The sequence below is a fragment of the Lygodium microphyllum genome, chromosome 27 (assembly GCF_053477565.2).
Source record: "Lygodium microphyllum isolate KBCC chromosome 27, Lygodium_microphyllum_v1.1.10, whole genome shotgun sequence".
Lineage (NCBI taxonomy): Eukaryota > Viridiplantae > Streptophyta > Polypodiopsida > Schizaeales > Lygodiaceae > Lygodium > Lygodium microphyllum.
The window spans coordinates 23,012,875-23,032,773 of record NC_141161.1 but is presented as its reverse complement, the minus strand read 5'-3'; the positions used below and the strand labels follow the sequence as shown (position 1 = coordinate 23,032,773).

The 19,899-nt window shown below is 44.9% G+C and overlaps 1 protein-coding gene across 2 annotated transcripts in view; it reads left to right on the top strand.

The window, feature by feature from the left end:
* LOC148012131 (tRNA ligase 1-like) overlaps positions 1-19,899 on the top strand; it is a 225,849-nt gene that overhangs the window by 81,258 nt on the left and 124,692 nt on the right. For both annotated transcript variants that reach the window (XM_087669540.1, XM_087669539.1), the window contains 5 exons: positions 13,361-13,460; positions 14,379-14,457; positions 15,199-15,319; positions 15,445-15,551; positions 15,840-15,965. In XM_087669540.1, coding sequence (XP_087525666.1) covers positions 13,361-13,460; positions 14,379-14,457; positions 15,199-15,319; positions 15,445-15,551; positions 15,840-15,965 — 533 coding nt within the window. The remainder of the gene's footprint in view (positions 1-13,360; positions 13,461-14,378; positions 14,458-15,198; positions 15,320-15,444; positions 15,552-15,839; positions 15,966-19,899) is intronic.

Genomic DNA, 19,899 nt, shown 5'->3' with positions numbered 1-19,899 from the left:
GCGCCATGTGCTCGGATCATCATCCATGGGTCGATATAGCCCGTTATTTCCTTGAGAGCCATGGGCTTCTACATGGCAATACCCAAATCCGGACTTCTTGGTGGCATGTTCTTAATGCTGATTCGAGGTTCTCCAGTTCTTCTTCGTCGCTGCTTAATCATTTGGTATGTTCCTGGAAACGGGTCCTTCTAAAGGCTCAGTGGCATCCGGCGGAGGATCGCTTGGCTACGAATTCTTTTCAATTGGAATTATTGGCAGTCTCGTGTTTACTTGCATGGGAAGGCAATAATGAGCTTAGACCAGAATTCAACCGGATGGCTCGTTTGGGCTTGTCTTCGGTCGCGGATGCCACCCTTGCTAGTCGCAATGTGCTTATATCTTTTCGTACAGCCAGGAGGCTTTACAGGATTCCGCGGGGATATAGGCCTTTATGGGAACAGCTTTTGCGGATGCTCCAGAGCAGACAACCCTTTCCTGCCCTTGCTTCAGATCACCCCTGGCAAGATTGGGACCTACAAGGCCGGCTGCCTTTAAGCAAAGCTTCTGCTAATCAAGTTTATCATATTCTGATCAAAGATCAACAATGGTTAGTTACTAAAGCCAATGCTGTATGGGGCTTACGAAAATCCCGGTCCTGGTGGAGGGCCACTGTGATGGAGGGCTGGTTGAACAAGACCCCCTTCAAATGTAAAGTCTTTCTTTGGAGAGTGATGATTGGTGGTCTTCCGCTTGCGTCGGCTCTTTCCAAGCGACGAATCTCCAATGGCAGCTGTTTCTTTTGCACCACTGCTGTGGAATCAGCCCGCCACAGATTTATTTCTTCCCCCGTCGCAAAAAAAGTCTGGTTCTTTTTGTCGGCTATTTGGCAAGGAGCGGTTGGATTCACCCTGCGCCCCTTTGATTGGGTTTTCGGCCAGCCCAAATACCCCACTCCTACACATCCACATATGAAACTCATGTATCATTTTCTTCATTATTGGGGCTGTTGGCATAATTGGACCATTAGGAATGCTTTTCTTTTTGACTCCGCCTATAATGTTCAGCGACATATTGCGAGGCTTAAGGGCCTTTTGTATTGGCAGTTGGATCTTCTCCGGCATTCTGATTTGCTCTCTAGGGAGGACTTCCGTCCCTGGCTTATGGCAATTTCATCTGCCCCCTTGCCATAACTTGTAACTTGTAGCACTTAGCCCCTTTTCACATGATGGCCTGGATTGGCGTCATGTATCTTGTAATCAAGTTATCTTGTACTTTTTTTCGTAATTAATACAATTACCTTTTACGAAAAAAAAAAAGAGAGGGAGGGAGGGAGGGAGAGGTGCCGCTGGTTCCTGTCGCCCTGCGGTCGCCTGATATTGCACGCCTTGCCGTCGTGTCGCCTTGTGCCGTCGAAGACTGACGACCCGCCTGCCCTCACCTCTCGCGGACGTCGGCACCGTCGTTGCCTGACGTTCCGCGAGGAGTGTTGGGGATTCGGACGAGGGTTTGGGGGCAGTGGCGGACGGGCCTGTGTCGAGAGAGAGAGAGAGAGAGAGAGAGAGGGGGAGGGAGGATTTGCATTCCTGGCATTTGGCAATTGCCTCTGGGTCCTTGCCATGATTGGTGTAACCTTTTTAGTATACTAGTCTGGGGATTTCCCACATGTTGGCCTTGGGCCCTCGTGTCTCTTGTACTCATGTAACAATGTAATCTTGTACTTTTTTCGTAATTAATACAATTACCTTTTACGAAAAAAAGAGAGAGAGAGAGAGGGAGGGAGGGAGGGAGGGAGGGAGAGAGAGGTGCCGCCGGTTCCTGTCGCCCTGCGGTCGCCTGATATTGCACGCCTTGCCGTCGTGTCGCCTTGTGCCGTCGAAGACTGACGACCCGCCTGTCCTCACCTCTCGCACACGTCGGCACCGTCGTTGCCTGATGTTCCGCCTCAGCCGTCTGTCGTTCGTGCCCTGTCTGCACCATCGACGCCTGCAGTTCCGCCCGCTGTTCGCGCCTTGTCCTGTGCCGTCAGCGAAAACCCTAGAGCGCTTCAGTCCTTGTTCCTGCCTGCGAGTCCTCGTCCTCTGCCCTTGAACGTCCGTCTGCACGCGGCCGCCTACCTCTGGAGGTGCGGGTTTCCCCGACGCCACCCGTGCGTGACAGGTTTGAATCGTCCCTGCCTCTTTTGCAGTGTCAGAGCGAGAGCTGTCATTTCCTGTTCCGCCTTCTGTCTTGTGTCCTGCCGCCTGTCCCGGCCTGTCCCCTGCCCGATCGCGCTGCCACGTCACCAGTCAGCCCGCTGATTTCGTCTGTGTTGCTGTTTGCAGCTCAGCGTGCCTGTGCTTGTCTTCTTCTGCCGAGGCGTCCAGCTGCTGTGAAGCCCCACGCCCGTCGGCTGTCAGAGAGAGAGCGTCTTGGCCAGAGTGCCCACTGATCTGTTCAAAGGAAAAGAGAGAGAGAGAAAGAGACTGCAGCTCTTGACTCGGCGGCATACGCAGTGATACAATATGGCTGGTCTAGATCTGGCTTTCATAGACCAAACGGTGGCAGCTCTTAGTCCGGATTCCGATACCGAGGAACTAGAGGATATGGTTCCGTGCACAGAAGAGGTGCCTCCTGGTCCTGACTTCCGGCCTACGGGCAAACGCACCAAGCATACCTCGGAGGAGCCAATGGATCATTAGGATTGGTCCTATGCTCAGATTGCTTCTGATTCTGTGGACTCTCAGGAGGTTGACTGGGAGCACTTGCTGGAGTTTGCCAACACTCTGCTTTGCGATTATGTTCAACATAATCAGGAAGCCTTTTTTGATTCTGCAACTGAAGATGTTCTGGAGGCCACTGTGGACTCGAAAAATGTCTTACGCTCCTTTTCAGTGTTCTATGAACGTGCCGTGATTCTCTTCTTCACTGGGCGGATCCCACAGCTTTCCCGTATTCGCCAGTGGCTGCACAGTCTGTTACAAGGGGAATATGTGGAAGAGATTTTTGTTGGGCCCCGAGGTTTTTTTGAGGTGCTGTTGAAATCTCAGACGCACCGTGCTGTTCTCCTATCTAAAATTCCTTTGTTCATAGATCGCCGTTTGGTCCATGTTGTGCCATGGAGCCCAATGGCGGATTTTCAGTGTCTGCTGCAACGTGAATGCCCTGTCTGGGTTGAAGTGGAAAACTGTCCGGTTCTCTATTGGCCACTGTTAAAGGACGCCATGGCCGCTGTAGGCACTGTTCTGGTCCCTCCCAGCCTGAGGGCTGTCAATCGTAATCGTTTGTGTATGCTATGGGATACTGCCAGGAAAAGGCCTGTGTGGTTACGCCTTAATTGCTCTGGCATGCATCCTTTACACTTTCGTTTGAAATGGGGCAATTTTGCAGGACATTGCTATTCGTGTGGTAAATTGAGGCATTTTATGGCCGAATGCCTAGAGAAGCCCCATACTTCAGAACCTGAGCATGTTGCGCTGCCCATGGAAGATATGGTGTGTGATGCTTCGTCACAGGATGCCACCCAACCATCTAAAGTATTGGATAAAGGTAAACAACAGGTTTCGGGTTTGGATTCCCGTGCCAATGAATGGGTTGATGTACGCGGGAAAAAAGGCAATAGGCCTGTTGCTGGCATGGTGGATACGGTGCCGGTTTCCTCACAAGATTCCATGCATACTTATATACGTAGGAAAGAGATGTCTTCAGAACACTCTGCTCCTGTTACGGTTTCCGCTGCTCCCCGTCAACAGCCCACAAGGAGAGTGTATTCGGATGGTCCAAAGGGTCCACCTGCTAAGCTGGCTTTTGATACTAGAGGTAACGTCATTACCCCATGGAATCGTCGTTATCCCCGTTCCAGCCCCAAGACAGCGGATATGCCGTCTACCTCCAAATCTGGTCGTCCGAACTCTTTTGCAGTGTTAGCCGATTTTTTGGATGAGGGGGTCCTGGACATTCTTGCAGACAAGGTCAAATCGAGGCAAGCCGTGCCTCCTACTTGATTTTCTTTTTGAATAGACATGAAAATAGCCACGTGGAATGTGCGAGGAATTTGTTCTCGTCACAAGCAACATGCCATGTGGACTGTTTTGCATGAGAATCAGTGGGATGTTTTGTGAGCACAAGAGTCACGGAGAAGCAGGTAAAGTTGTGGATTGCCATGGCTTTTGTCTGTTCTATGCAGGGACACATGTCATGCATTATTGTGGTGTGCTCATGATTGTACATGAAAAATATCAGCCTGCTCTTATTAAAAAAGATGTACATGGCCGCTTTGTGGTGATTGAAATTTTATTCGAAGGAGAGATCTTATGGTTACTTGGGCTCTACGGTCCGAATGATCCTTTATCTCGCCGGGAGCTTTGGCATACCTTGCAAGCTTCCTTGTCACTTGGCAGACGGGGTTTTTTGATGGGGGATTTCAATATGTGTGTCGATTCTGTTAGCCTGCTCTTTTATCATTCTCAGTTTGTCATCTCCTGGTTGTGAGCTCCTGTCAGAGTCTGACAGGAGACAGAGGAGCTCTGTCAGTCTATTAGTTGCTGTTCTTGTCAGTCTTCAGCCTTGGGAGTCACACAGCCCATACTGGGCTGTTTTTGTGCAGTCGGCCCAGTTTTCTGGGTAGGTCGGCCAGATCTGGCCAAAGTCGGCCAGATTTGGCCGACCTGCCAGATCTGGCCAGGTTTGGCAGGTCGGCCAGATTTCTGGCCTGGGGCTATATATATCAGCCCCCCAGTCATTCCCAGCATTGTCTCCTGCAGGTACAGCACTCTCTCCGTCCTCTCCCGCTCCGGCGTTGGTGCTGCCATTGCCTTCAGTCTGTTCTGGTGCCCTCACTGACGCTCCGGGCTGCGTGCAGGGACTGCTCTGTCCATTTCAGTGTATTTAGCATTCATCTCAGTCAGTGTAGACTTTCTTCCTTCATTCCCTGCTTTCTCTCTCCTCTCCTCTGTGTTCGTGTTCTTCTTCCGTTGCGCACTCTCACAGATTCTTCGGACTTATATCTGGACCATCTTCGTTGTCTCCTCTCCATATGTGAAATGGTGTATTGATCGCCGAATCCAATGGGCGGAAGTATTAAACACTGTAACCTTCGTTTTCCCAAGGTTCGCTGTGAGATTTTTGTCCTGATAGAGGGCTTGTAGTGCATATAAGTGGTGTTGCAGTCCCTCTGGTGTGCAGGAGATGAGAACTATGTCATCTATATACAATAATATGGTTATCAATGTCCCCTGGGCTAGCTTCCTCCGCTTCAAGTCTATCAATGTAATTAGATATCTCATCAATATAAAGACCAAATAGGGTAGGTGAGAGTGGACAACTCTCATAGTGCTTGTACTTATTTTGTAACAAACTCATATAGTGCTAGAACCCCCCATCTCATCTCCTTTGGGACCTCGAGCTCTTGTAGTCTTTGCATGAGCCTGGTGCGTGGTACTGTGTCAAAGGCCTTATGGAAATTCACAAAGCAACAGTATACCCACCTCTATTGTGTCGTGCTCTCCTCGATGATGGCTCGGAGTGTGAGGATACGATCAAGAGTGGAGTAGCCCCTTGTAAATCTTGCTTGTCCAGATGCTTGATGTTGGTGCTTCTTTGCCCATTTGCTTAGCTCGTGCTCTAGTATCTATCCACAAAGCTTGGCTAGCACGTGGCCAACCATGACTGTTCTATAGTTTGTAGGAACCATAGGATCTCCAGCTTTTAGGATTGGTACTATAGTATTTGTTGATGAACTAGTAGGGAAGCCTTAACACATGGTCCTTTTAAATAGGTGGGCTAGAAGGGGTGCGAGGATATCCTTGGCATGTGATAGGTGCTTTGCTACTAGTCCATGATGGTTGTGGCCCCGTGGCCATTGTGGAGTTTGTCAATGGCTTTGTGAACCCTTGTTGTGTTGAAGAAGGTAGATGATGTGGGCCTTTCCTCTGGTGTTTGGGGCAAGGTACTTGGCGTAGTGAGGTAGCATATGCTTGCTAAGTATCTAGGGAGGTAATGGGTGCATGGGGTTGGGGCTCATGGAATGCCTTCCACGCCTCCTTGCAATCCTATCCCAAGAATACCTGCTGGTAGAACTCGTGCTTCAATCTGGATAGATATGCCCTCTTCTTTCGTTGCACTAGGTGATGAAAGATCGAGCTTGTTTGGCTGTGTGTAGACTCCTTGTGCTTTGCCTTGCTGGAGATGAAGACGGGTTTCCTTGCACTCTTTGTCATACTGGCTGTTCTATGAGACATTCTTGCTTGGAGGGATGGAATGGGGGCATGCTTGGGGAAAATACATGGCAGCTGAGATGTGAAGTGCTTTGGGAGTTGTGGTGTGACCTCATCCAAGGGTATGTGGGGGTCCATCTCTTGCAAGCTCCAATAGAGATGATCTGAGTAGGCACTAGGTGTCAATTTGGTGAAGTGGTATCTAGTGAATGTTGGGTGGCTGCTCACTAAGAGGGATCACATCATGTATACAAGTGATGGTAAAGTGTAGGTAGCATGGTTGGCTGCTAGTGCTAGTGGACAAGGGGACACTTCGAAAGACTGTATGTCAGGGATGAGGGATAAGGGTCCCCAGAGTTAGTCACTGTGCTTAGCTCCTAGTCTTTGTAAAGATCCTCCAGAAGGGTTGCCTCCTACACAAGTGGACGTATGCTTATGTGGAAAGCATGTGAGAGCATTTGATCGAGGCCATCTATCCAAGCCGTTAAGGATGGTTAGTCCTTGTGCACCTCCCAAGGATAGGAGGTGGTCACTATAGTCTTTGCACTTGGCTGTGTCCTGTGATGTTCGGCTGAGCCTATCTTCTCTGGTGCCATCTCACTGTACATGTGGTTGTCACTCTTGAAGAAGGGAACTTGTCTCTTTGTTGTGCGAGCATTGAAGTCCCCCACCAATAGGACATCTCCAATACCAGAATAATGCATAATGTCCTCATATAGTGGTAAATATGGTGACTCTCCCCCATGTGGTTCCTGCTTCCAGTGCAGTTGTACTTGAGCTGCCTCTTATTTCTTTCACCACCATGCACTTATGTGCCAGTGGACTGCCTACAACCTCCCATGTCTAGCGTTGTCCTGCAACCTGTGCATAGTCCTTGCAGTGCGCCCCACAGTGTTTTCTCCTAGTTTGGATGATCCGTTGTGTGTGCTAGTTTTGATGCTCTTGCACTTTGTATTGGTGCAGACTTGCTATGGAACTTGCCTCGCCTATTGTGCCTACTATGCAAGAGGGTCAGTAGTGTGAGACAGATCCATAGGAAGAGTGAGCTGTTAACAGCTCCTCTGCTTTGATGGTGGGCTTGAAGATGAATGATATGGATCAGCCGGTTGAAGCCCTAGGTCGAGACATGGACGTGGAAGAAGTTGTGGTTCATTGCATCAATGAGATGGTTCCATCTCCTTGATTTCCAACCATTTTTCAAACGTAGCAAGCATTTTCATGATGAATTAGTTTCTTTAGTGACTCTTCGCCTTGCTCATATGCTTAGTTGGCTTCTCCTTTGAAGGAGTTACAAGAGCCAAATTGGGAACAGTTGCTCGAGTTTTTGAATACTCAAGCATAATTGTCAAGATACTTTGTCTGTGTGGAGGAGGAGATTTAAGATACACAAGTCCCTACTCAGGAGGTTCTGCAATTCCTTTCTGCTTTTCATGAGTGAGGCGCTATTGTCTTCATCATGGGCTAGATTCCTGTCCTTACAAGGTTTCGTCAGTGGTGGCTGACATATGTTGTTTAGAAGATAGATTGTGTGGACGAGATCTTTGTTGGTTTGCTCGGCTTCTATGAGGTTGTGCTTCTGTCTACTACAACACAGGATCTCCTTCTCAACAAGCAGCCCCTTTTGTTTGACAAACAGGCGGTGCATATTGTCTCATGGCGTCCATTGGCAAATTTTTAATGTTTACTCAAGTAGGAATGTCTTGCCTTGGGTTGAGGTGGAGAGTTGCCCTGTTGTTTATTGGTCTCTTCTCAAAGATGCAATGGCTGCCATGGGCCATGTGTTTGTACCTCCAAGTCTGAAAGCAACCAACAAAAACAGACTATGCACGCGGCAGAATACTGTGAGAAAGAGGCTCAACTGGTTACGCCTCCATTGTAGTGGTATGTGGCCTCTTTGGTTCTGGTTCAAGTGGGGTACTTTTGCTGGTCATTGTTTCTCATGTGGTTGATTGGGTCCCTTGATGGCCAAATGTCCTGACCAAAAGAGCCCCTTGGTGGACCAGCCCATGGATATGGACCAAAACAAGGACAAGGACAAGCCTTCGCCTTTTGCTCAACAACAGATTCCTCAGCCCACTCTGTCTAAAGGCAAGCAGCTAGCTTCTTCTTCATATTTGGAAACATAGGGATGGATGGAAGCCTAACACAATAAGGGAAAAGCTAAGGAGACTTCTGTGTCAACAATAACTACTGAGGCTTCATTTGAATAGGATCCCCTCTGCACTTATTCACAGGGATAATGGCCCAAATCCCTCTCTTAATAGGCAATGGAAGCGTCTTGAGTCCTCTCATCACATAATACATTGTGCATCTGCATACCTAGTGCTCCTATGTCTCTCACTCAAGCTGACAGAGTTTGGAAATCTTGTCCTTTGGGGGGAGTAAGTCTGTGTTGTATCAAGGGGTTTTATCATAAACCTTGGTCGTCTTAGATGCCACAAGTGGCATGTCTTAGAAAAGTACTTTAGATTCTGCTTTGTGGTTAGATGCTGAGGGAAGATAGGTTACTTCAAGGAATGCTCTTTGTAATTAGCAGTAGCAATATTCTTCTGGGAGGATTATTGCTCATATGTAGAGGACAGACCTTGTGAATGTCATTTGAATTGAGATGGAGAGGTCTCAAGCAATCAAGTCTACATGTGGGTTATTGGCCTTATAGCCAAGTGCTACTAGATACTGTGGTGTGTGGTAGGTGTGAAGAAGATTGTGGAGGCACCGCTAGGGTTTGCATTGAGGCAAAAAACAAAATATGTGATCACGACAGAAGCACAACGAGACAAACATAGATACAAAAAGCAAAATAAACGTAGACTCAAATACAAAGAGAAGAAGGGATAGAAAGAACACAACTCTGAAGTGAATGAATGCTGTAAATGAATGTAAGAGTGTACAGTGTGCCCAAGACAGAGCAGTGTATCGCAGAGTGATGTCCATCGGAGATGGATCCCAAGTCTATGACCACTAGTCGAATTGTAGGATGAAGAGGATGCAGCAAATGCAAGTGTTAGGAGTTTCGGAGCACCAAAAGCAAGTTGGATAGGTGTGAAAGAGAGCTGGTAGTTGTCGCTTGAAGTGGAGGATGCTGTCGCTTGATGTAGGAATTGTCGCCTAGTGTGAAAACACCGAACAAAAGTTGTAGATGCAGTCGCCAATGTCAGACAACTCCAATTGCATGCAGAGGAGGGTTAGAAACCTGTCACAAATGTTGATGGAGGAGTGCTAGATGTAGAGGAAGGTGTGGCAGTAGTCCGTGGGGCTGGACAGCCATGTGTATATGGACTCATGGCTGAAATTTGCACTCAAGGGTGAGAAACTTGCATAGAAAGGAATTAAGACTGATTGGGGGTAGCCTGTCTATTTATAGATGAGGATGGACCTTCCCAAATTAGGGTTTCACCACTGAACTCTCTTGAATTGCGCCCCATTTTAGGGTTTTCATTAAATTAAACTTGTTTTGAGGCTAGTGGCTAATCAACATAGAATACATTTCTTAGTTGAACACTCAGCCCAAGGTGACCCACTTGAAAGCTGCCAAGGCATTGGACAAAGGGTGCACGGTGGGTGCTTGGTGGCTTACCAAGACTACAGAGGCGATGGTTATCTTACCAAGGGAGTCCAAGTAGTCACTCTGGAGAGGACAGGGCATCCTCTGGGAGTATGTGCAAAACCTATTTTTCATAGAAATTCGCTGCCAAAAGGGTCGCGTTTCTTGGTTTCCATCAGAGGAAGTGGTATCACCGTTGTTTTGGTTTGCCTTTGCATCTTGCAAGTTCTTGCCACTATTGGTTTTCACTCTCGAAGAAGAGGCAACCAACATGTGCCTCTCAGAACAAATATGAGTAGAGGACTTCTTGTGGACTTGAGCCTCATGTAATGCAAGAACTGACGCTCAATCTCATAGAAGGTTGGCTATTTAGATAGTGAGATAATGTGCTGGATAAAATGGACGTATTGGTCATGCAACTTGTCCAAGAAGAATGTGACTTGGTCGTTGTTTGACTTCGGAGAGTCAATCATGGCAACTCGGCTAATAACCGCCGATATTCGGTCAACTTGACTTTTAGATCATCCCCTTTGCTAATGGAAAAATCTTGAAGTTGAAAGTCAATGTTTATACACCAACTACGATCTCTAGCCGCATAGCGGTTGATGAGATGACTCCAACGTTCCGATGCAAGAGGGAAGTGCTATAATTGAGAGTGAAATTTAAGAAGCAAACCTTGCATCATGTTGACATTGGCTGTGGCATTGTGATCTTTCCGTTGACAGATGTAATTAGGGTGGGCCAGACATAGGCTCAAGACCAACAACGAGGTCCCAAAGACCTTGAGACTCAAGCACTTGGTGCATATTGTTTGACCAAGTGGTGAAATTCGACCCATGGAAATGAGTCTTGTCCGTGAAGGCATTCTTGGCCAAGGCAACAGGAGTGGTTGTGCTTGGATAAGGTGGATAGGGTGTGTAGTGTAGTGGAAAGGAATACACATGGGAGTTGATTCTAGAGTGCCCACTAGGCATATGAGAAGTGTGTATTTTGGATTTAAATGTTTACATGGGATGACTAGGCACGGGCAGTGCTGTTGCATGAGGACCCCATCGTGGAGGGATAGAGACATGTGGAGCAAAGGATGGAAATCCTTGCGTAGGAGTACCATGGAAAGCATGATGATGTACCATAAGAAGAGGATGGAAATCCTTGCATGTGAGAAGTCATGGGGTGTGCGTGGTTGGGGGTAGTGAGGGGGATGCCCATCATAGCCGTTCGAGTGGAAAAGAGATGCCTACATGAGGAAAGGTAGAGGGAACTATGTTAGAGGGTGTCATTCCCTGTAACGAAGCCCCATAGTGCGGAGTGGCTTATAGAAAAGGGTAGGTGCCAGTGTTAAGAGGTGGGATGCCCCCTAACGAGGCACCATGATGTGAAGTGGTAGGGAAGTATGAATATGGAATAGAGAATGAGAATGTGCTAGGAGCGGGGATAGATGGTCCAACTCCCAGTGTGGTAAGAGGCGAATGTGGAATGTAAGCCGAGGTTTTGGAATGGGTATGATATGGCTTCAAGAGAAAAGGGTGGAATGGGAGGGAGAGAAGAAGAATAATTGACTTGCTCAAATGAAATAGAAGATGTCGGTATACTTGATGATGAATGTCTGCTTCTTGAGCCCCCTCTATTAAGATTTACATACATTTAACCATCTAGATCTTGCACACCAAAAGGCAAAATAGGAGAGACTTTTGATTCGAATGACACAAAAGGGTTGTCTGCCCTTGACACAGGGCCTAGCCAAGATGATGAAGATGGATCACCAGTTGTCTCAAATGTTGTATTACCTCCATGATTAGAATGGTGGCCAGCTTCACCAATTGGTCCAGAAGGAGTAGCAAAATTGGAAGAAGGGATGTCTTTTGATCCATACTTGTTGCATAGGTACTCCTCAAACTCCTCCTCTGTGAGGTTAATGAAATCTGGAATATCTAGCATAGGTATAAACGTAGAAGATGATGGTAAGGGTGAATATGGCGTGTCGTCTTTCTTGCCGAGTCCATAATGCTTTCTCAGGGCCTCCAATGATGGAGAAGCCATGATAAGACATCATGGGGTCATGAGAAGGTGGTGTCTCTGACATTGTGATTTGGTTTTACGATTTGTATTGTGTGCCTCATACAAAGACTTACACTCCACAATATCCACAGGATACTCTCTATAAGAGCATTAGCTCTAATTCCATGTGAAGCAGACTATGGAGGCACTGCTAGGGTTTGCACTTGGGGGAACACAAAGTGTATGACCACGATAGAAGCACAATGAGACAAACATAGAGACAGAAAGAAAAACTCAAAACTCAAACACAAACAAAAGAAGGGATAGAAAGAACACAACTCCAAGTGAATGAATGTTGTAAATGAATGTGAGAGTGTACAATGTGCCTAAGGGTAGACTAGTGTACCGGAGAGTGATATCCACTGGAGAGAGATCCCAAGTCTGTGACTGTGAGTCGGAGTGTAGGACGAAGGGGATGCAGGAAACGCTAGTGTTAAGAGGACTGGAGCACCAAATGTAAGCTGGACAGGTGTGAAAGAGGGCTGGTAGCTGTCGCCTTATGTGGAGGGTGCTGTCGCCTGATGTAGGAATTGTCGCCTAGTGTGAAAACACCAAATGGAAGTTGTAGATGCAATCGCCAATGTTAGGCAGCTCCAATCGCATGTAGAGGAGGGTTAGAAACTTGTCGCGAATGCTGATGTAGAAGTGCTAGATGTAGAGGAAGGTGTGGCAGCAGTCACCGGGGCTGGACAGCTAGGCGTGTGTGGATTGATGGCTGAAATCTGCACTCAAGGGTGAGAAACCTGCATAGTAAGGGATTAAGACTGAATGGGGGCAGCTTGTCTATTTATAGATGAAGATGGACCCTCCGTTTGCATAAAATTAAGCTTGTTTTAGGGCAGTTTAAGTGGCTAATCAGCATAGAATGCATTTCTTAGCTCAAGAGCAGGGAGCTGGTAATCACAATGGCCTGAATCTACATTGCTAGCATAAGGGCTCTGGTTTTTGGTGAGTTGCTAGCTTGCTTGGAGCTTGATAGGTGTACAAATTGGTAACGTCAGTTCTAACATGTTTTTTTGTGCAACATTCCTTCTTTATATAACCTATGTTTTAAATTCATAACCCAAGGACTGTTTAATCAGAGTGATTCTTGAAGCTCTGTCCATGGACTGCATTTAACATATTTAAATCGTTGGGTTCCAAAGTAAGCTCAGCATCTTAGCGGTACCTTGTGGTCTACGAGCCAATTGTACCATGTGCTTGTTTGTTTGGGGCTTCCCTATTATATATGGTGGCTTTTGGTTATGGAATTCCTTGGCTCTCACGAAACCCAATACTGATGTCATGGTTCTGTAGGCATGTCCCTCTCTTTTCCCTACATATTGATTGGCATCTAATGTAAATACAGTTTATGCTGAAGAATCACAGCATCTTTTTTTAAAACTTTATCAGGAAACTGACTTTGAACCTGGTTATACTCCACATCTGATTGGCAGTACTATAGACAAGATAATCAACAAAATGATATGCCTTAATGAATTTGCAACAAATGAGGCAATAGTGGCCAAGAAAGTTCAGCTCATAGAGCAAAATTAATAACTCAAGACTTAACAGTCTGGTTGAAGTTCTTTTTTGACATATTTCACAGGTATTCTGCTGTAGGAGTTTTTGTGCTGGGGAGGACATTACAAGAAGCTTGGGGTGTTCAGGCAGCAGAAAAGCAAAGAGAGTTTAATGCCTACCTGGAGGTTAGCTCTTTCTTTCTCCTTGATTTTGACTTCATGTGCAATCTTCAAATTGTTGCAGTTTTATCGAGAGGCCGAGTCTTATAGTGTGTACAAACACATGCTTTGCTTCATTTTTTTTCAAGCTTTTGTTTCTAAAGTCTTTTTGGTGTTCTTATTGTGGTTTTTGCGGGGGGGGGGGGGGGGGGGGGGGTGCACTTGAGGAGCAACGGGATTTCTTAAATTTGAAGTTCTTTAAACGAGGGTCATAATCTTTGATATGAGATTAATAGGTTGGGGACATCTTTAACCTGGGCTATGTTCTGATTTTTAGGCCTTCCTATTTTGAAAACTCATGGCTGGTTGTATAAGCATTCTCTGTGCAATGCATTCTAAGATAGTCACCTTAGACTAACGTGGATTTGGCTGTATACTACATCAGGTGGTAGTCTTTTTGCACGTCCATAGGAAGATCTGTAGATGGTGTTCAAAGAACATGTCTACTTGACACTGTACCATACAACTTCTTCTCATTTAGTGCACTGGTCATTCTGTTCATGCACAAAGGATCCACAACTCATCCCTTCTTCTTATAAGTTTTGGTGGGTATTTGCTTATTACTATATTTGGGGAAGTTCAAGGGGGACAATACAAGGAACAGAAGGGTGGTTCAGCCAGTGGAATGTTAAATAAATTTTTATGTTGCCATTTATTTATTGCCATGACAGAATGCTGGTAATGTTCAATCCATAGTTAACCATTTTTGGTTGGTGTTTTGTCAAAACATTTACAAGAGGTTATCAATTGACCTGGTTGTTTGCTCCAAAATATGTCTTTAATTACCTTATTGTCGATGCCAAGTCTCAGAAAGGAAAATCTTTCTTTATGATTATCTGAGAGTTTTAGGTTTTTGCTACTTATCAAAAACATTGCCTTGATCAGAAACATCGACTTTGTATATCAATGGAGCTGGTCACTGCTGTTCTTGGTGATCATGGCCAGCGCCCTTTGAGCGATTATGGTATGTACTGATGTTTATCAGCGAATTTGAAAATTTGAAAACATAGATAGTGAACACTGATCAGATTCTGGTCGTATCATTACAGCAAATGATTGGAGGTACACCTGTTTTTGCACTTCTAAAGTGTGCATGTTGCAATCTTTTGATTCTTGCACAAATAAGGGCTATACATACCTTCTTCATGTATTGGAGGTGGTTCCAGAGTCTGTCACTAATAGGTACCTCACTGTGATGAAGAGCACATATGACACTTTCTAAATGATAGCCTTATCATGGACAAGCCATAATAATAAGGATATCTTCCTTGGCCTAAAGCTGTCATGTAGCTTCCTCCAGAAATCATATAAGAACTCAACAGTGATTCCTTTTCTGTGCCAATGGGGTGTGGCTGCTGGCTGTGCTCTGATCCTTCTCATTTGTATCCTCCTTCCCAGCCTAGTAGCCAATAAATGTGAAGTTGCAGATCTCTTGTACCGCAATAAATGATGCAAGGAAGTGTTTGATAGAATGATTTAATATTAAGTGGGAGAGAAGAAAAATCACAGCTCCTTTTCACTGTTTTCATCCAGTTGCAACCAAAGTCATAGTTTTGGCTTCTTCATTTCTTACATTGTTCAAATGTTCTACTAATGTTGGTATTATGCTAAACATAGGTTGGAAGTGCAGAATCTCTGTATTTTGTTTGTAATGGTGGCTTTCCACATTGACACTCAATTAACAGTACTCTTTCACATTTTCCAGCGGTGGTTACTGCGGTGACAGATTTGAAGAATAAGCCCCGTTTTTACTCTACACCAGACCTGATAGCTTTCTGTCGCAAGTGGAGGCTTCCCACAAATCATGTCTGGTTATTTTCATGCAGGTTGTTTCTGCAAATTCTTTAGAAGGATGTCATAGCCTCATAGCTGGTCTTGTTGTATGGTTATGTCAGAACCTCTAGTGTGGATCAGAGTCTGAATGGCATGTACTCTATGTGTGATGTTAAAGAAAATCAGCCACATCTTTTTTTGCTGCATACGATGCACTCAGCGAGGAAGGTACTGCAACCCCTGTAAGCAATATCATGGATCAACTTGCTGATGTATCTGTGCCAGGTAATTCACTTCATTATTTGACTGTGGTTGTTTCTGATTTATATGATCACACTATTGCTTGTTTATTTTAGAATGTGTGTTTTGTCTAACTGGAGCTTTGATCATTTAGGCATTTGCTTAGAATATTTTCATGCTTTTCTGGTGTATTGTACTTCCTACAGAGCCAGCCAGTGCTTTTATTCCCCTCTTAAAGGCTGCAGTGTTAAGAGAGAGATGTATGTTAAGAGAGAGCTGCATTTTATCAAAATAGAGTGTTGGCTTAATGGTGATATTTTCTTTCCTTTACAGGAACCGTGAGCCATACAGAGGCTCAAGGTGAAATACTAGAAGGTTTGGTGGCAAGAATAGTTAGTCCACAGAGTGCTGTGCGTCTTCAGAAAGCGCTTCATGAGTTTCCTCCAGCTGAAATGAAAGGTGCTCTCCCTAAAATGTCTCAGTCCTATACTCAGTTTTGTATTTAGAGCTTAAGCTTTTTCATATTTTTTCAGGTCCTTTTGTGGTTTGTTAGAAGAGTATGTTCTGCAAGTGTTTTTTTGAACATGATGCTGTTAGTTAAAAATCACCATACATTGGAGATGTAAACATAGAAGATGTAAGCACTCTCTTGGCAGGGTCGCTCTGTAGGGTGGCAATCAAGAACAAAAGTTTGGGATGGGGGATAGAGGAACTTTTCAACCTGGCAAATGGGGGAGGGAAAAGGGTTTTTTTGGGGGTTTTTTTGGGCAGCATGATATCCTAGGTAAGGGTTATAATTAATGGAAACTCATTTTGTAAAATGGGAAACTACTGGATGGTTCCAAAAGGTTTTCTCTTTGTGAAATAGTTTCTTATCCACCCAAGGCTCCAAAGAAAAAAGAAGAACACGAGTAGGTAACTAGGAATGAATTTTTGGTCTTACCTACAAAGAAAGCAACTTTGAAGATTGTGTTTCAAGTTTTGACTTTGGCTCTAGACTTTGAAGATTTATACTTACTACATATGCGTTGGTTTTTTGAATGTTGAAATGTGCCAAGCCACTACTTGACAGTTTCATTACCATTTTCCATGCCTAAATTGTCATGTTTATGATTCTGATGTTTTGAAGTTATCTTTTGCATGTCGTGTCTTGATGTCATGACTCGTGTTACTTTTGACATGGTAATCACAACATTTGTGTTCTTTCAAAATTGATAATGTTTGGACCTTAGCGAATATTTGTCACTAGTTGTGTAGGTAATACATGAATTGTGAGAGCAGAGGATCGAGGTACAGCCAGATTCAGTAGACAGTGTGAGAGTGAGAGAGACAAAGTTGAAGCACAACACCCAAGAGAATAGACTGAATGAGTGTAATCTGAAAGTACAAAGTACAACCCTTAAACCTTAGGGTTGTAGGGGGGTGTTTACACCCGACACACACTAAGTGCCCAAATGTGTGTAACATAAGCACATAAGTACATACGATAATAAGACCATAAGTCCAGGGGAAAAAACCTCTCCTACCGAGAGTAAAAAGTGCCCTAGTATCCTACTGATCACCGACACTCCCATATGAGCGTAGGCGTAAGTAAGGCGCGAGTAAAATACCCAACAAACCCCCTTGGAGTGAAGAGTAATCAAGAGTACAAGGATCATCCGCCATCAAAGGATATCAAATTTAAAGTATCGCGAAATGCTTTAAATTTGTCACGAGGAAGAGCTTTGGTGAAGATGTCTACCACATTACTGGTGGTAGGACAATAGACAAGGCTGATATGACCTGCATGTAGCCTCTCTCTGACAAAGTGATAGTGAATCTCAATGTGTTTCGTGCGAGTATGAAACATTGGGTTCCGTGCCACTGCAATGGCACTTTGACTGTCAGTGAACAAAGGAGTAGGCTCAGTAACAAATACATCCAAATCAGCTAGCAAGCGTCTAAGCCATACGCATTCAACTGTGGTGCTGAAAGCTGCCTTGTATTCAGCTTTACATGACGATGTGGCAACAGTGGATTGTTTCTTGCTAAGCCAAGAAATGCAAAAAGTGCCAAGAAAGAAACAATTGCCACTAGTAGAGTGACGTGTATCATAATCACCAGCCCAATCAGAATCACTGTAAGCATGTAAATGCAGTGGTCCCCCCTTGGCATAAAGCAACCCAAGAGAAGGAGTACCCTGCAAGTAGCGGAAAATACGCTTGACAGCTTGCCAATGTGACATACATGGCTGATGCATATACCTGCTCAAGGCTGAAACCGCAAATTGTATGTCCGGCCTAGTATTGCATAGATAGATAAGACATCCAACTGTAGGAGCATATGTATGTATATCAAACAAATCACTGTCATCATGTAATGACAGTTTTAGTCCAGGTTCCATGGGAGTAGTAACTGGCTTGCAATCTTGTAAGCCAAATTTCTCAAGAAGCTGCCCAATATACCGTGACTGTGATAACCCAATACCTCGAGCATTATGTATGAACTGGATGCCCAAGTAGTAATGCAAAACTCCCAAGTCAGACATGTCAAAAGTTTGCTGCAAATTTTGTTTGAATGCTGAAATCTGATCAGCATGTGTTCCAGTGAGCAAAAGGTCATCAACATAAGACATAAAATCAGCGTGGATCCCCCTTCTTTACATACGTAAAGGGTAGACTCAGATGAGCTGTTTAGAAACCCCTGACCAAGCAAGAAAGCATCTATCTTTTCATACCAAGCTCTAGGAGCTTGTTTTAAACCATATAGTGCCTTTTTGAGCTTGCATACCAAATGTTCTGAGCCTTCAACTGCAAAACCAATGGGCTGCTGTACATAAACTTCCTCCTGAAGTTCCCCAAGCAAAAATGCAGTCTTGATATCTAGCTGATGGACTGTCCAACCATAATGTGCAGCCAAAGCAATCATAGACCTGATAGTCGTCATACGGGAAGTAGGAGCAAATGTCTCCTCATAATCAATGCCCTTTTTCTGTGCGTAGCCTTTAGCTACCAGCCGTGCCTTGTATTTATCAATGGATCCATCTGCTTTTCTTTTCAATTTGTAGACCCATTTTGTTTCAATGGCTTTCTTCCCAAATGGCAAGGACACCAAATCCCAAGTTTGATTCTTAGTAATAGAATCTAATTCAGCTTGCATGGCTGCCATCCAATGCACACTGTGTTGTGCATCCTCATAACATTCAGGCTCTTCATTATCAAAAGTACTTGCTGCCATAATAAACTCCATGGTATGTGTTGAATCATGCAAACGAGTTTGCCTTCTAGTACGACCAGCCATGGGTGCATCCAAAGGACTATCTTGCATAGTCTGCAAATACCATCTAGGTAGCTGTCTAGCATCCTGACTGTGTGCAAGCTCTTGTAAATTTCTGTTTCAGCATTATGCTGAGTATTCCGATCAGCCAATGGCTGAATTTCTGCACTTTCCATAGGAGCAGCTGGCTGAACATTAGGTTCATTTTGTGAACCTCCAGCTGAATCACCAAAAGTAATGGGCAGCAGCCCTTCAAAAACATCACGGGCAGCCTGATATGTGTCCAAACCAGCCAAGGATAATTCTGATTTTTCATCAAAAACAACATCCCTGCTGACAAAAACCTTCTTAGTAATGGGATCATAGAGTTTGTAGCCTTTGCTCTCATTGCTATATCCCATAAAAATGCACTTAACAGCCTTGTTGTCCAATTTTCTTCTAAGTACCTGTAGAATATGGGCATAGGCAAGACACCCAAAGGTACGAAAGTGACCAACAGAAGGTTTACGACTGTTCCAAGCCTCAAATGGTGTGATGGTCTTCAAGGCTTTGGTAGGGCATCTGTTCAAAATATGGCAAACACACATGACTGCTTCCATCCAAAAACTATGAGGTAAGCTCTTTGCCTTCAGCATACATTTGGCCATCTCCATGAGTGACCGATTTTTCCTCTCTGCTATCCCATTCTGCTGTGGAGTATAAGCTATAGTATACTGATGTACTATGCCCTTCTGCTGCAAAAAAGAATTCAGCATAGAGGACATGTATTCCCCCCCTCGGTCCGAATGGAGAGTCTTAATGTGGCATCCAGATTGGTTTTCAACAAGTGCACTGAAAGCCAAAAATGCATCATATACTTCTGACTTCTTTTTCAAACAATAGACCTAGCAAAAACGTGTGAAGTCATCAATGAATGTCACAAAATAATAACAACCACCCAATGACATGGTCTGCATAGGCCCACAAACATCTGAATGCACCAACTGCAATCTGGTTGTTGCCCTGGAAGCAACATCACGAGGAAATGAGAACCGATGCATTTTCCCCAAAATGCATCCCTCGCATAAGTGCTCGGGAGGTCTCTCCAAGAGAGGTAAGCCATCCAGCATCTGAGTATGCTGTAAAAGTATCAAGCTGC